We start from the raw sequence: 14251 nt of genomic DNA, 5'->3' as shown, positions 1-14251 counted from the left end.
TGTATAATGACAAAAAAAAAAAACTTCTTAAGTTACACCAAAAGATAAAAGTTTCTTAGGTTCTTACTCAAACAAATCCCACCATAAAAATATTATTAAATAACATATACTTTAATCTATTTAATTAAAAAATTATATAACGATCATTGTTATCTTTATGTATGTTTGTTACGATAATATAAAACATATATTTATTATTACTAAATTATTACTAAATAAAATTTATTATGTTAACAATAAATATATTACGATAATTACAGTTACATAACATAAAACATATTTATTATTAATATAGTCAAATTATTAATAAATAAAACTTATTACGCTAGCTATAAATATATTACGATGATTAAACTTACATAATATAAAAAATTTTAAGTTTTTTCAAAAATATTTAGTAAAAAAAAATTAGCATTCACCATGTTTTCATAGCAAATAAAGTAAATTAAATATATTATAATAATACAAACACCTCATATTAATATTATTAGTAACATAAAATATTTTTTATTAATATCCTAAATTTTAATTATTTTTATATTTTTTACTAATTGTATAATATATGCTAAATATAAAATTTCATATTTCTGTAATGTCTTTTTTTATTTTTGGCCAATAGTTCATATGAGAGAGAGTTTTTTTTTTTTAGAATAGGATTTTTTTCTAAAATAAAATAAAAAATAATTAATTTCCCAAACAAGATTTTTGAACTTTAACTTTTAGAATGCGATTTTTTTTGTATTAAAGGCAAGTTCGCCGCACCCCCGGCGGACTCTATAATTTTTATAGAGTTCGTCGTACCCTGGGGAACTTTAAGTCGGGTTTCCAAAATAAAAGCATGGCTGCTGGAGAGCGGAGTTTAGAACCACGATTTTGTTCTCCACTTTCGCTCTCGTTGTAGACATTTTTTCTCTACAATGTCAAAAAATCCATTGTTATCCATTCATTATGATGGTGAAATCATGTATGATGAAGAAGGTTCTATCGTTTTTATACCGGGGCAACCGATAATTATCTATATGACACCGGAAGTCAACAGTCTAACAGCGTTGAAGAATTTGATATTACATTTCATCGGGCAACAACAGACAAAAAGAGTGAAAAATTTACTACAAATATCCGACCGAAGTAGATGATAGTTTGTTTTATAAAGGTATATCATAGTTGTCTTGGCTCTAATGATAGTATATTTATTAGACCACGGTTGTGAGAAATATTTCTGTTGTTTTGAATTACATATCGTTTACGTGACGACGAGGACGTACGTCTCGTAAGGTCGTGGCACAACCGATGGACAAATGTTCATCTGTTGGAATTATTTGTGTTCCTCGTTAAGTTGGGTGGCCGAGGATCATCTGCAGATACTGTCGATGATTGTCTGTTGAGTGGAGCTGTTAGACGAAATATCAGAAGGATGATGGTCGATCTAAATATGCCACCTGAAAGTAGTCAAGAGGGGTCTAATGTTGAAGTTCGTAATGCTGACATGATGGATGACGATGTTGAAAGTCATAAGGGTTCTGCTATCAAGGATCCGATGATGGATTAGTATGAAGTTAACCCCGATAACGGAGACGATGCTGATGAAGAACCACTCGAAATTTCTGATGTGGTGACGAGAAAGAAAAGATAAACTACTACTGTGACACACAAATTTCTCTGACATAGCCTGCCATTTCTCGATCATATGACCGGTCGGATTACTTCTCCAGGTTGAATCTCGATGCAATGACTTCAAAACAAGGAAGAAGTCATGTTGGTAGTTAAGAGGTACATCATCAGGAGGGCTGTAAAGTACAAAATAGTAGAGAGTGACCAATTGAGATATAATGCACATTGTATCCAGTTCGCTCCCGGTTGTTCTTGGAGCATACTCATATCATATCGCCGAAAGCAAGAAAAGTGGGAGGTTAGGAGATACACTGGTCCTCATAGTTGCATGTAAACATCAATAGGGGCAAAACCATCATATGTTGGATTCAAAAGTGAACATTTTTACAATGGTCAAATTGGATCCAACAATCAGCATTAAGGTTTTGCAAGGAGGTGTGGAGAATCACTTCGGTTACAAGACGTCCTACAAAAAGGTTTGGCTTGCAAAACAGAGAGTTATTGATAGAATATATGGCGATTGGGAGGAGTCATACAACCAGCTTCCTCGTTGGTTATTCGCTATGCGGATGTACTTGCCCGATAAGATTTATTTCATTGTGGTTATTGTAACACCCTAACTTTTAGCACCTCATGATTGTACTAAAAGCTTAGGCGTTACTTTCCTCTAAACCTTTTTATTTTATACTATATTTGTTTTACCCTAAACCCAAACCAAAATACTTAAGCATACCCAGACAAAGCAAACAAAATGCAGTATGATGCATGCCTGTCCTATTGGCCGTGAGCTCACGTGTCAAATACTTTGCCAGAACCCGACACACCTGGTAGCTAACCCGGATATTGTCCTCTTGAAAACCGGTGGGCGGTACACCACAACAAACCCCACCTGACGGGCAGTACACTACTACGAACCCCGCCATTGTGAGCAGTGAACCATCACGAACCTTGCAAGATCTTCAATTAGAAAAATAACACACACGTGGGCGGTAAATAACCACGATCCCCACAAACACATTCACAACCTGTGGGCAGTAAACAACCATGATCCCCGCGTGATGAACCACTATTTTATGACTTAATTTGTATCGAATTGGGTGGATTTTATCAACTTTACTCACACTTATTCATATAATTTCCATGTTTTAAAGTTTCCTTCCTAATTTTGTGCTATAATTAAAAACATGCTTCCTAGGCCTTTAAATTACTAATTTTTAATCCTTTCGTATTATCATTCAATGTCGTGATGTATTTGTTAAGTGATTTCAGGTTTATAGGGTAGGAATAGCTTAGAGGATAGAAATGAAGCATGCAAAAGTGGAAGGAACTCAAAGAATTAAAGATTTGAGAAGCTGGCTCCGATGCGTACGCGTGGCTGACGCGTGCGCGTGACCAGGAGCATCACCAAGCGACGTGTATACGTGGCGAGTGTCATGTGCCTCAATAAAGTGAATACGCTGGGGGCAATTTCTGGGCTATTTTTGCCCCAGTTTCAAGCCCGAAAATGAAGATAAGAGGTTGGAGAGTGAAGCTGGATGGATGATTCATTGATTCACACACACATTAGTTTCTAGATGTGGAATTCTAGAGAGAGATGCTCTCTCCTCTCTCTAAGTTTTAGGATTTCTTCTTTTATTTTCAATTTCATCTAGGTTTAGGTTCTACTTCTTACCTTGATTCAAATTCCTCTTTTAATTTCTTGTTATTACCTCTTTGCTTTTTTAGTTTTATATTTTGTTTCCTTTACCTTGTTGCTTTATTGTTCGTGACTCTTTGTTGATTCCAATTTTCTTTTAATGTACTTTGAGGTATTTTATGTTTATTGTTGCTTTCTTTAATTTGTTGTTATTGTTTTCTCTTACAATTATTAGTCTTAGATTTTATTATTTCTTGTTAATTTTCTTTGTTTTTATTTTGTGCCTTCCAAGTGTTTGATAAAATGCTTGGTTAGATTTTAAAATAGATTTTTATGTTCTTAGTTTGGATTGAGTAATTTTGAGACTCTTAAATTGTCAAAGTCTCTTGTTGATTGGTGATTGAAAGTTGCTATTTGGCTTGAGCTTCAATGAATCTAGTCTTTGATTAGGACTTGTGAACTTAAATTAATTTTGCTCACTTGACTTTCCTTCAATTGTTAGAGGTTAACTAAGTGAGAGTAAAAGGCAATTACCATCACAATTGACAATGATAACGAGGATAGGAATTCCAATTCTCAACCCTTGCTAGGACTTTTCTTAGTTGTTGGTTTATTCTCTTGTTATTTATATTCCTTGGTTTGCATTGTGACAAACAAATTAAACGTTGACCGAGGATTATTTTTCGGTTTAGAACTATACTTGCAACGCGATTTTATTGAGAAATTCTTTACCGACATTTATCCTCCGTCACCACGTCCATCGTGACACTGAACAAGCGGTACACTACCACAATCCTTGCCAGATAATAGCTCAAATTCAAAACCACAATCTTTCAAAATCCTGACCTGGAGCAAGTGGGACTAAGCCACAACCCTTGCGTACCGCACAGGTATTTTTCAAATATTAAAATCTCTCTTTTAAAAACAACTCAAATCCATTTCTCTTTCATTAAACTCATTTTCTTGATAGATCAAATTCAAACATAATACATTTCTGAAAAAACTCAAAACATAATCATTTCTTTAATAATTCAAATTAGCTAATATAATTCTTAAAGTTTTTGAAAATCTATTTTGACTCCCAAAATAATCAAAATACCCTAGTTGACTGTTCATACCTAGCGTAACCAAAATCTCAAGCAAACAACAATAATTCAACAATAACTCAACCTAAACTTAATCAAACTCAAACAATAATCAATCAAACTAACATTCAATTATCAAATCACATTTAATTATTATAAAATTACCAAACCCGACCTCTGTGTAGAAATCAAAGCAATAGAAGCTTCAGGGAAGGTTCCTGAATGAGAAATCAAAGGAGAAAACGTCAAAATCGGCTACTCCACCTCCGAGGCACTGATGTGAGAATTATCGTTGGTTTAGAATTAATCAAAATAAGAATCACTTCATTAGTAGCATAGTATAAACCAACAATGAACTCTCACAATCAAAATTTAAATCAAGAATGATCACAATTCAAATCAAATAACCAAGAATATTTAAACTCCCGGGTCGTTCTCCCTAGGAATTGCAATTAAGTGTCATATTATTGGCTATGAGGGATTGGGGGTTGTGATTGCAAGGAGCAAGAAACTAAAGTGGCAAGAAGGTAACTTAACATGCAAGAAATTATATGAAGGCAAGTAAAGACAATGAAAATAGAATTTAAATACTAAAAGAGCTCTTGGTGAGAATTGGGTAATTAGGGCTTTCTATCCTAGTAGTGGACCACAAACATGGTAATTGTGTATGAATTAATCCTAAATAGTCAATCCTACATCGAGGGTAAGTCAACTAGGCATAATTAATCTCAATCCCTAAGTCCTAATCAACTCACTAATTAGCTTAGTGAAATATTAGCGTCATGGGAAACTAAATTAATTAACAACCCACACACAATGTGGAATGGACATCCACCACTCAAGTTCACCCAAACCACACAAGTTTTCAACCAAGAGTATAGAAAACTAGGCTAAAACCCAATCAAACATTTTGTCAAACACTTGGTAGGTATAAAAATAAAGCATGATAAAATGACAAGAAATAATAAATGCTACAACTACCAAGCATAGAAAATAAAGATAGCAACTCAATAAAGCAATAAATGACATAAAACATAAAATTGTATTAAATGTAAATCAAAAGTAACAAATAATGCAAATACATAAAAATAGCAAAAATGGAGAAAATGACAAGATAAACTAAAGAGATTAAAGCAACAAAACAAGGAAAGATAGAAGAGACTAGATGAAAACAAGAATTAAAACAAGAAATTACAAAGTAAATAAACTAAAAACCCTAGCTTCAGAAAATGAGTTGGACTGGGTTTTGGAGGCCCAGAAATCACCCCCAGCGATTTGTATTATTGACCTCACGTGCATGCAGATTTTCGTAGGCATCTTTGCGCAAAAATTCCGTCGTGCGCACGCACGACATTTGGTGTGTATGCATCCTTGCATGAAATCACCATTGTGCGTACGCACGCATCACTGTGCGTATGCATGCGTGTGTACGCATTTTTGCAGCAGTTTCCAAATTCTATTTTTTTCATGATTTCTCCCCTTTTGGATGCTCTTTCTTCACTTCTTCAACCCAAACTTGTCTTGAAAACCAGAAAGCACTTGACAAATATATCAAGGCACCAAATGGGATCAAAGTGAATAAAGTTTAGCAATAAAAAGGCTTAAAGAGCATGTTTTCACTTTCAAGTACAAATTAAGAAAACATCATGAAACTATGCTATTTCAATGTATAGATGCAAAAAAAATCAATGAAATCCACCTAATTAAAGCAATTAAATACCATGAATTGTGGATTTATCAGGCACCCTTGGCCGAACCTTGCATGGAAGGATAACAGCTCCACCATCAATTTCTTCTGAATAAAAGTAACGTCAACATGAAGAGGATGAAAATACGAACACTTTTATCGGATTAGATTTTTTATCGGATTTACGAATTTAAAGAAATCGGGCTCGGAACCTTTGAGTTCATGTAGGTTTCTCGTTTTTCTCTCTCAATTCTTTCTTTTTCTTTTTTCCCCAAGTTCAATTTGGTGGTGGGAGCAATGAAAGAAAACATGTGTCATTATTATATATATGTTTATACACATTTTAAGCCACGTTTCTTTTCTTTTCTTTCTCCTTTGGATCTCGGCCAATTAAATGGAGGTAATCAAAGATGATTCATGATTCAGTGATTAAGTGGGATTCGTTATATATGTATATATACATATAACCCATGTTTCACTTCCTTTCTTTTGCTCCCAAATGGCTTCGGCCAATTCTTTCTTCTTTTTTTTTTTTGAACTTTAATAATAATGTTATTATACAAATCTTTATTTTAATTGAAGTGGTTAAAAATAAAATAATAATAATAATTTTATCTTTTTCAAAATATCTCATTATAATAAAAATTATTTAAAAATCCTTATGGAATTTAAAGTTAAAGTACCATAAAATTTAATTTAATTACTCTTAAAAAAATAATTTTTTAAATAAAATAATAAATCATGAATAATTCAATTTTTAATTTTCAAAAATTCTGGTTGTTATATCCTACTCACCTTACAAAAATTTTTGCCTTCAAAATTTAATATAAAATAGAAAAGATTCATATCCCAAGAAGGAAGTTTGAAACAAAGAATTTCACTATAAGCAATCAAGGAAGAGATTCACATTAGCATAAATAAGTATTATACGTTGAAACGGAGCTAACCCCTAAAACTTAACTTCTAACGTTCCTAAAACCCGTGTTTCATATTACCTATAACTTCTATTTTGTCTATAACAACCCATTAGTTTTTTCATATACATAAGTCATTAGTATTAAGTTGGACAGACTCAATACCATGAGGTATGCAATGGTAAGCTAACAGCATTAATCAACAGATAGTCATGCATATAAAACTTAAACTCTTGTCATTAAGACAAGTCCTACTATATGACAGACACTCAGAGTATGCAGTGAAGCATAGTCAGTCCAATCTCAAGGCTCTAACAGGAACGAACTACTCTAATACCATAATGTAACATCCTAACATTTAGCACATCATGATTGTACTAAAAGTTCAGGCATTGTTTACCTCTAAACTTTTTTATTTTATACTATATTTATTTAATATTGAGCCTTTGCAAATACCAACCGAAACTTTAGCCAAGAAAATGAAGAGTCTATACTTTAAACCATTTAATCACAAAAATATACATATTCACGTAGCATTATATACATAGACTTATTCAAAGATCCTCAAAGACAAGTCCTACTCCTCTAAAAACCAAAACAATAAACGATGAGAGGAAAATAAAATCTAACAACTTAACTCATAAATATAATCTTCTATACTCCTGTAGATTCGCACTAAAGCTTCGCACTTGTGGCTGAAAGTAGTGGAGATAGGGGATAAGAATTGGGGAGTTCTTAGTAGGGTCGGGGTGAATAGTTAGGTTCTTTATCCAAATTCAAAACTCATATTTTTCTTATATAAAATTTTGCACAAAACAGCACTCCACACATTTCACCGCTTACTAAGAAACCATTTTAACCAAAACTTACCGCGAATCCTACTAATCACGGCCTCTGGCCCAACTCAAATCAACTCGGCCTCAAACCCAAATTAAATCAACTCAGCCTCTGACCTAAATTAAATCAACATCAAAACTCAATTACAAAACAAAATCAATCACAAGCACAAACAATGCAAGACAAACACAATCAGAGAGCAATTACAACAAGTACAACAAATAACAATTAGACAAAAATTATCAAATAGGAAAACCAAAATACTTAAGCATACCCAGGCAAAGCAAACAAATGCAGTATGATGCATACTTGTCCTATTGGCCATGAGCTCATGTATTGGTTACTTTGCCAGAACTCGACACACCTGGTAGCTAACCCGGATATCGTCTTCTTGAAACCGGTGGGCGGTACACCACCATGAACCCCACCATTGCGAGTGGTACACCACCATGAACCTTGCAAGATCTTCAATTGGAAAAACAACACACACATGGACGGTAAATAACCACGATCCCACAAATACATTCACAATCCGTGGACGGTAAATAACCACGATCCCCACGTTCATCGTGACACTGGACAAGCGGTACACCACCACGATCCTTGCCAGGTCATAACTCAAATTCAAAACCACATTCTTTTAAAATCTTGACCTAGAGCAATTGGGACTAAGCCACAACCCTTGCACATTGTGATGCAAAGAATTTATGCTGGCTTAGAATTTGTCAATACAAATAGAATGGTTTCGTTGCAAGCATAGTCCAAACTGGCAATTAATCCTCGGTGAAAACTCAGGTACAGTCGGCTTCACGTGAAGCTGATAACTGAGATCCATTAGATGATTTGACTAATTTGACTAAATTTTCATCTAACGGCTCTCAACTATCAACTTCACGTGAAGTCGACTGCACCTGAGTTTTCATCTTAATCCTCGCATCAAAGTTTAATTATGTTTGTCATAAGTGCAAACCAATAAAAACTGAGTATTAGATCTTGGGTCGTCTCTCAAAGGAATTGCAGTGAGGTATGTGTGTTATCGGTTATGAGGTTCAAAGTGGGTGATTTGTGGATAAGAACACAAGAATTTAAATGACAATAAGGTAAAATAATTTTTTTTAAATTTTTTCATTACAAAATAAATACTTTAGATTTGTTTTCTAAATTTACTCTATCAAACGCACTGTAAATTGAAAAAAAGAAAACCAAAAATCACATAAACATAATATTCATAGATAAACATAATATTCATTACCCGATACCTATAAAATTGGATGTTATTTTTCAACACCATTATTCAATATCTTACTGTTTCAATAAAAATATACCCCAAAAAAATAAGATGACCATCCCAATTTTGCCATCTAAACCTCATCATAGCAGCAGGACCACCAGTCTCTATCTCATCTAAAATATGTTTCAACACTGGATCTTATTTTATGCGTGCCATTCTCTCCTCAAGCTGATCTTTATTTGAAGGACTAGTAAGACTTTCAAGCATGGAAGACATAGATAGATCCTGAGATAGATAGTATAGATATGTTATCAACCAATAGATATTTTATATAACAGAGTACAGGAAGTTTATAAATACCTGCATCAATGCATTACCCAGGCGCTCAGCCATGGTCATGAAGTTAGGATTCTGCATCACCTACTACAACATTTAAATTATATAATTCTGCATCACCTGTTGCAACATTATCCAGTCGTATATTTGAATTTTACAGACAGATTTGAATAGAGCAATATCACAACTTTGAATAGTTCAATGTTACTACTTCACATATGATTCAGAATTCAGTGGCTATTTCAGTTATAGCAATTCACTCTATTTTCTGACTAGAAAACACATGAGATTTAAAAAGTTGCCAACAGAAACACCAAATTTTGAGGGCAAACATCATAAAAACCAAAATCTATCTATCATATGTAAGCTAATTTTTTATTCTAGTCGATGCTTTGACATAAAAAAAATAAATAAATAAATAAAAATAAAAAAGAAAAATCCTCCTTTCTCCAACACTTGTTACAGATAGATCTATTGTCCAATCAACTAAAATCTCAGCCTAATAAACCAACCAAATAATCAAGCTCTTTCAATATCATTTTCCCTCAATAAGTTTATATGTTATAAAAACTTAAAGTTTAAATAAGGTTATAATCCATGTAAAATTTAGTAATTTTATGGTAAACTAAACCTATGGTTCCTATGATTCAAAGATAAGTAACCATATCCAAATTTCTTTAATTTTGGATGACAGAAGGGACTAATTTCACTTTTGAATACTTTTTTTTTTACCAAAACCACCAAAAGAAAAAATCTGTAAGGCCAAAAATCTATTTAAGCCATGATTCAAACAATCTTGTTCACGGTTGAAGAGATCTCACATGACCCCCAATTAGTTTTTTATGATCAAGTGAAGTGATAAATAAATAAATAAAGAAGGAAAGAAAGAAATAGAGAAACCTGGAGCTCAGTGGTGACAGGATACTCATCCATGTCAACATAGTTCTTGTTAAGTGAAGCCATGATGATGTGCCAATTTATGAAACCAGTTTATGAATTTTCAAATAAGTAATATATATGCTCAAAAAACAAATTTTATTGTCATATGATTCAGTATTTTAACAATCAGGAATTACATTAAATCAAACTATTGGCAGTTCAGTATTTTAACAATCAGGTTCTAAGCATGAGATCTGAAAAGGAAACAGAGTCACTATCACCTTCACAGTTTGAAGAAAGTCACTAAGGAATAATTCCTGTGTTACCTTGGACTGGTGACTGCAGGCCAAGATTTTCATCATATGCTTGACAGCCACACCATACATCCCAAGTGAAGCATACCACCTATAACAATGAAAAGTAAGAAAGTTTAAGGAATCCAGATGCATATGTTCTACATTATTAAACAACCAGAATATGTTATTACTGAAGCAAGTCAAACTTACTGTCCTATATGAAATTGAAAATGAACATGATCATTGATGTCGCTCCAAGTAGAAGGATCACTATCACACTGCAGCAAGAAGTAGCAGCAAAAGAAAAAAGATAGTGATAGTGAAAGGAAACACCAAAAATTGAAAAACCATGCGAAAAAAAGTTTCAACAACAAATTTTAAATCAAACTAATTACTAAAATTAGAAAAAAACAAATCTAACTAAACCTAATCTAATCAAAACCTAAAAATCCACTACAGCTAATCTTTATTAGTGTTTGACAAAAATTAAAGCTGTGAATCCATTCCTTTACCGACAACTGATTGACCCTTCTATAATTCTGCAAGTGAGAAGTTGAAGAGGACGCCAATATTTAGCACTATTCCCTAGGTTTTAATGTTTAAAAGGTATATATAACAGTTTCTATTCTAGAAATAAAAAAATGTCCTAAAGATACACATTTTAATCTATTTAAGAAATAAAGTGACATGACAAACACTATTATAATAGCAATAAATATCAAATCGAGTTGATTAACAAAACTAATAAGAAAACAAAAATTCTTTTTCCCTTTTCAGATTTTTTATGTGTCTTGTTTAATGAAGTCTTTTCATCACCCTTCTTCTCCTCATACTCCTCCTATTTTATCAAAACAACTTCAATCGAGTGAAGTACATATGACATGTATGCATCTATATTCTTCAACTTGTTATCTCACTAGAGTTATACAGTAAATAAGTACGACATAGAATAGTACATGACATGCATGTGGCAAAATTGAATGCAATAATACATAAATAGTAAATTCACCTCTTTATCCCAAGTTGTTGCAAGAGAATCAAGCAATGCTGGACACTTTCCTCCTAACTCCAAACTCACAGGTGTCAGATGCTCTGCTGCTGCACTCATAACAATTCGTCCCACCCTTGCACTTCCTATAATACAATTGCATTATTATTTCGAAACACAAATATAGTTAATTAATAAATTTAAGTGATGATTATTAGTTAATATAAAATAATTTTATATATGTATCTAATTATATTATATTATATCAATAAAAATAACTATATTTTATATTGATTATGTAAATAGCTACCAATTATAGCCTATATCTTCTCTACAACTGAATTCACACTATCAACAGAAGTACCCTCAATGGATGCAAAAGACCATTACAACAAATCATTTAGATATTGGATTTTCTTATAGCACAGTAATAAGAAGTCAAGCTGGTAAGAGGAAAGAGGCTCTACTTAAATAAAAATCCACCAACTGAGCCAATGAAAGATTCCTGCACATATAATTACTATATGCTGGTCTCTCAATTAATCAAGTGCTATATATATAGAGTTAAGAAACACTCATGAACTGAATATATTATATTGTGAATGAATTATATTAAATCAGCTATGACATAACCATATCAAAGTTAAAATGAAAGCATAATAGAAAATAAACATTTCAATTTGATCCATACAAGTTAGGCAGTAACTTAGGTACAGCCAGGAACAGAGGAACTTACTAACAAAATCATCTTCTTTTGAAGTAGGTATTATTATCTTAACCCCCAATTCCTCTTCTATCTTCTGTTGTGTAGATCCCTTGAAACAATATAACTTATAGATTTGCAGGTATATATTGATATGTAGGTTATTTATATAGGAAGAAACTAAGAAAACAGACCAGAATTATACTAACCCTTCATGGCAGGAGCCTTGGTCACAGATCTTGACTTGTCATGGGCCTCCTGTAAGCAAGTTTTAAGCAAAATGATGAAAACATTGCAAGCAGTTTTTACTAGATAAAGTACAGAAACAAGCAAGCACAAGTGCACAATATTTTTAAAGTCAATGAGCTTATACATGTAAATTAGAAAACACATAAAATAGCCAATGAGGTGAAAACTGATTTCATATATATATAACTGAAAGCTCTGGCTAGTAGCTTTTTCTTTTGAAGCCTGACATCTTAATAAAACTTCATGATTAAACACGTGCACCATAGCAAACAGGAATATTACAGTATCCCAAAGCAAAGAAATTAGATGTTGAACCTTTATGAGGTTTCCATGAATCTTCTGAAGTAATGACACAGATAAACTTTCTGAGTTACCAACAGCTAATAATTTTTCCATCACATGAACAGAGAATGAATTGGTGGCTACCTGAAAATTTACATCCACTTGCATAATAAAAGTATACACCTTCATGCTGTATTTGAATTAGAAAAGGAATACTAACTTCTAATCTAATAATGTCTTCACCACCACGACCTTGGCCACGTGGGATCTCAAATAATTCCTAAAGAAAAAAGTCATCAAGTTAATAAATATATTTTCATCTTAAGTAAAATATAGTTGCATATGCCATCTATATGTTCTAATTCCTAAGTAAAATATTCACAGACATTATTGCTATTCTATTAGCTCTTGCTTTGCATAGGATTGAAGAATAAGCTTATCTATGACGCATGTAGAATTCATAGTGTGTAAAATAGAACACTCCAAGCTAAAGCATTACAATAAAAAATATTTTATACTTTACTCACAGACTTTATTATATTGCTCATGTTTTGGACTTAAAGCCATATAATCATCTCAGTAATTGAAAAAAGAATGAACTAATTGAACAACAAAATCTACACAATCAATATTTCAAACATGAAAATAAAAATCCAAAAAACTGAAAGTGATAAGTTCAGAAATTAACCGAATCCGAGGATAGATTCTCGATATTCTGGAACAGAAAATTCTATGAGTGGTAGTAGATCCAGAAGTGCGAGAAGGAAAACGAAGGAGAAAGAAATAAAGAAAGAAAGCAAAAGAAAAATAAAACAAAATAGCTATGCATGCGTAAGAAGATAGCAAAAATAATAAGAACTAGACCACAGAAACCATACCAAGACTAGAACGATGGTAGTGCACTGCAAAGTTTGAGGAAAGGTGGTGAATCAGACGAGATGCAGAAAAGCTTGATGAAAAATGGCGAACAGGAGGAGAGGCTGGCGTCAGTATAGCAGCAAATAGGAAGAGTGATAAAGGTATGGAAGAGGTTAGGGTTACCTGCACAGCTGAGGCAAGATCGAAACTGAGCGATTTCTACACATTAAGGTTCGATACAAAGCGACGCGAGCAACACACGAAGAAAAGCTGGGAGGGGGTGTGACGGAGCTTCGGTGTGACGGAAGTTCAGTGCGACGACGGTGCAAGGCAAAGAGGCGCCACCGATGGAGCGCTTGGAAGAGAGGGGTGTAGAGGCGCGGATAGGTATCGTGTGAAATGAGGAGACACGCTTAAAGCAAATCCCTTATTTCAATATTTTCGACGGAATTTTTTAAAATTACAGACAGAAAATCTATCTATAATAATTTAATAAAATGCAGCATTTTGTTTATTTAATTACAGACAAATTTTTCGTCTGTAACCATTTTCTACGAAAAAAATAATTTTTTCGACGAAATTATTGACGGATTTTCTTTTCTATTTATAATTTATGCTAATTCATTTTTTTTATTTTTCGACAAAAAATCCCTCTAAAA

At 33.0% G+C, this 14251-nt stretch overlaps 1 protein-coding gene across 8 annotated transcripts; it reads right to left on the bottom strand.

The window, feature by feature from the left end:
* Positions 1-8979: 8979 nt before the first annotated feature.
* LOC127745779 (uncharacterized) lies at positions 8980-13964 on the bottom strand. 8 transcript variants are annotated; one of them, XM_052259554.1, is made up of 8 exons: positions 13776-13964; positions 12413-12461; positions 12237-12315; positions 11522-11646; positions 10723-10790; positions 10498-10621; positions 9362-9421; positions 8980-9286 (listed from the first exon to the last, which is right to left on the bottom strand). In XM_052259554.1, exons 4-8 carry the CDS (start codon positions 11618-11620, stop codon positions 9200-9202), a joined length of 438 nt encoding a protein of 145 aa, XP_052115514.1. In that variant the 5' UTR covers positions 11621-11646; positions 12237-12315; positions 12413-12461; positions 13776-13964; the 3' UTR covers positions 8980-9199. The 8 variants fall into 8 exon arrangements, 7 of the variants coding, with proteins under 7 accessions (XP_052115514.1, XP_052115515.1, XP_052115513.1 ...); XM_052259555.1 differs by lacking the exon at positions 13776-13964 and adding an exon at positions 13613-13625 and having other exon boundaries at positions 12237-12300; XM_052259553.1 differs by lacking the exon at positions 13776-13964 and adding an exon at positions 12768-13595.
* Between the last annotated feature and the right edge of the window lie 287 nt (positions 13965-14251).

Source organism: Arachis duranensis, chromosome 3 (assembly GCF_000817695.3).
Source record: "Arachis duranensis cultivar V14167 chromosome 3, aradu.V14167.gnm2.J7QH, whole genome shotgun sequence".
Taxonomy (NCBI): domain Eukaryota; kingdom Viridiplantae; phylum Streptophyta; class Magnoliopsida; order Fabales; family Fabaceae; genus Arachis; species Arachis duranensis.
This window is presented reverse-complemented; position numbering and strand designations above follow the sequence as displayed.

Excerpts from the sequence above, each read along its gene's own strand:
- LOC127745779 (XM_052259550.1), bottom strand. The coding sequence starts at position 11,620 with ATGAGTGCAGCAGCAGAGCATCTGACACCTGTGAGTTTGGAGTTAGGA. Across the intron at positions 10,622-10,722 it reads TTTCAATTTCATATAGGACA|GTGGTATGCTTCACTTGGGA; the intron begins GTAAGTTTGACT and ends TCATTGTTATAG. Across the intron at positions 9,287-9,361 it reads TGGGTAATGCATTGATGCAG|GATCTATCTATGTCTTCCAT; the intron begins GTATTTATAAAC and ends TATCTATCTCAG.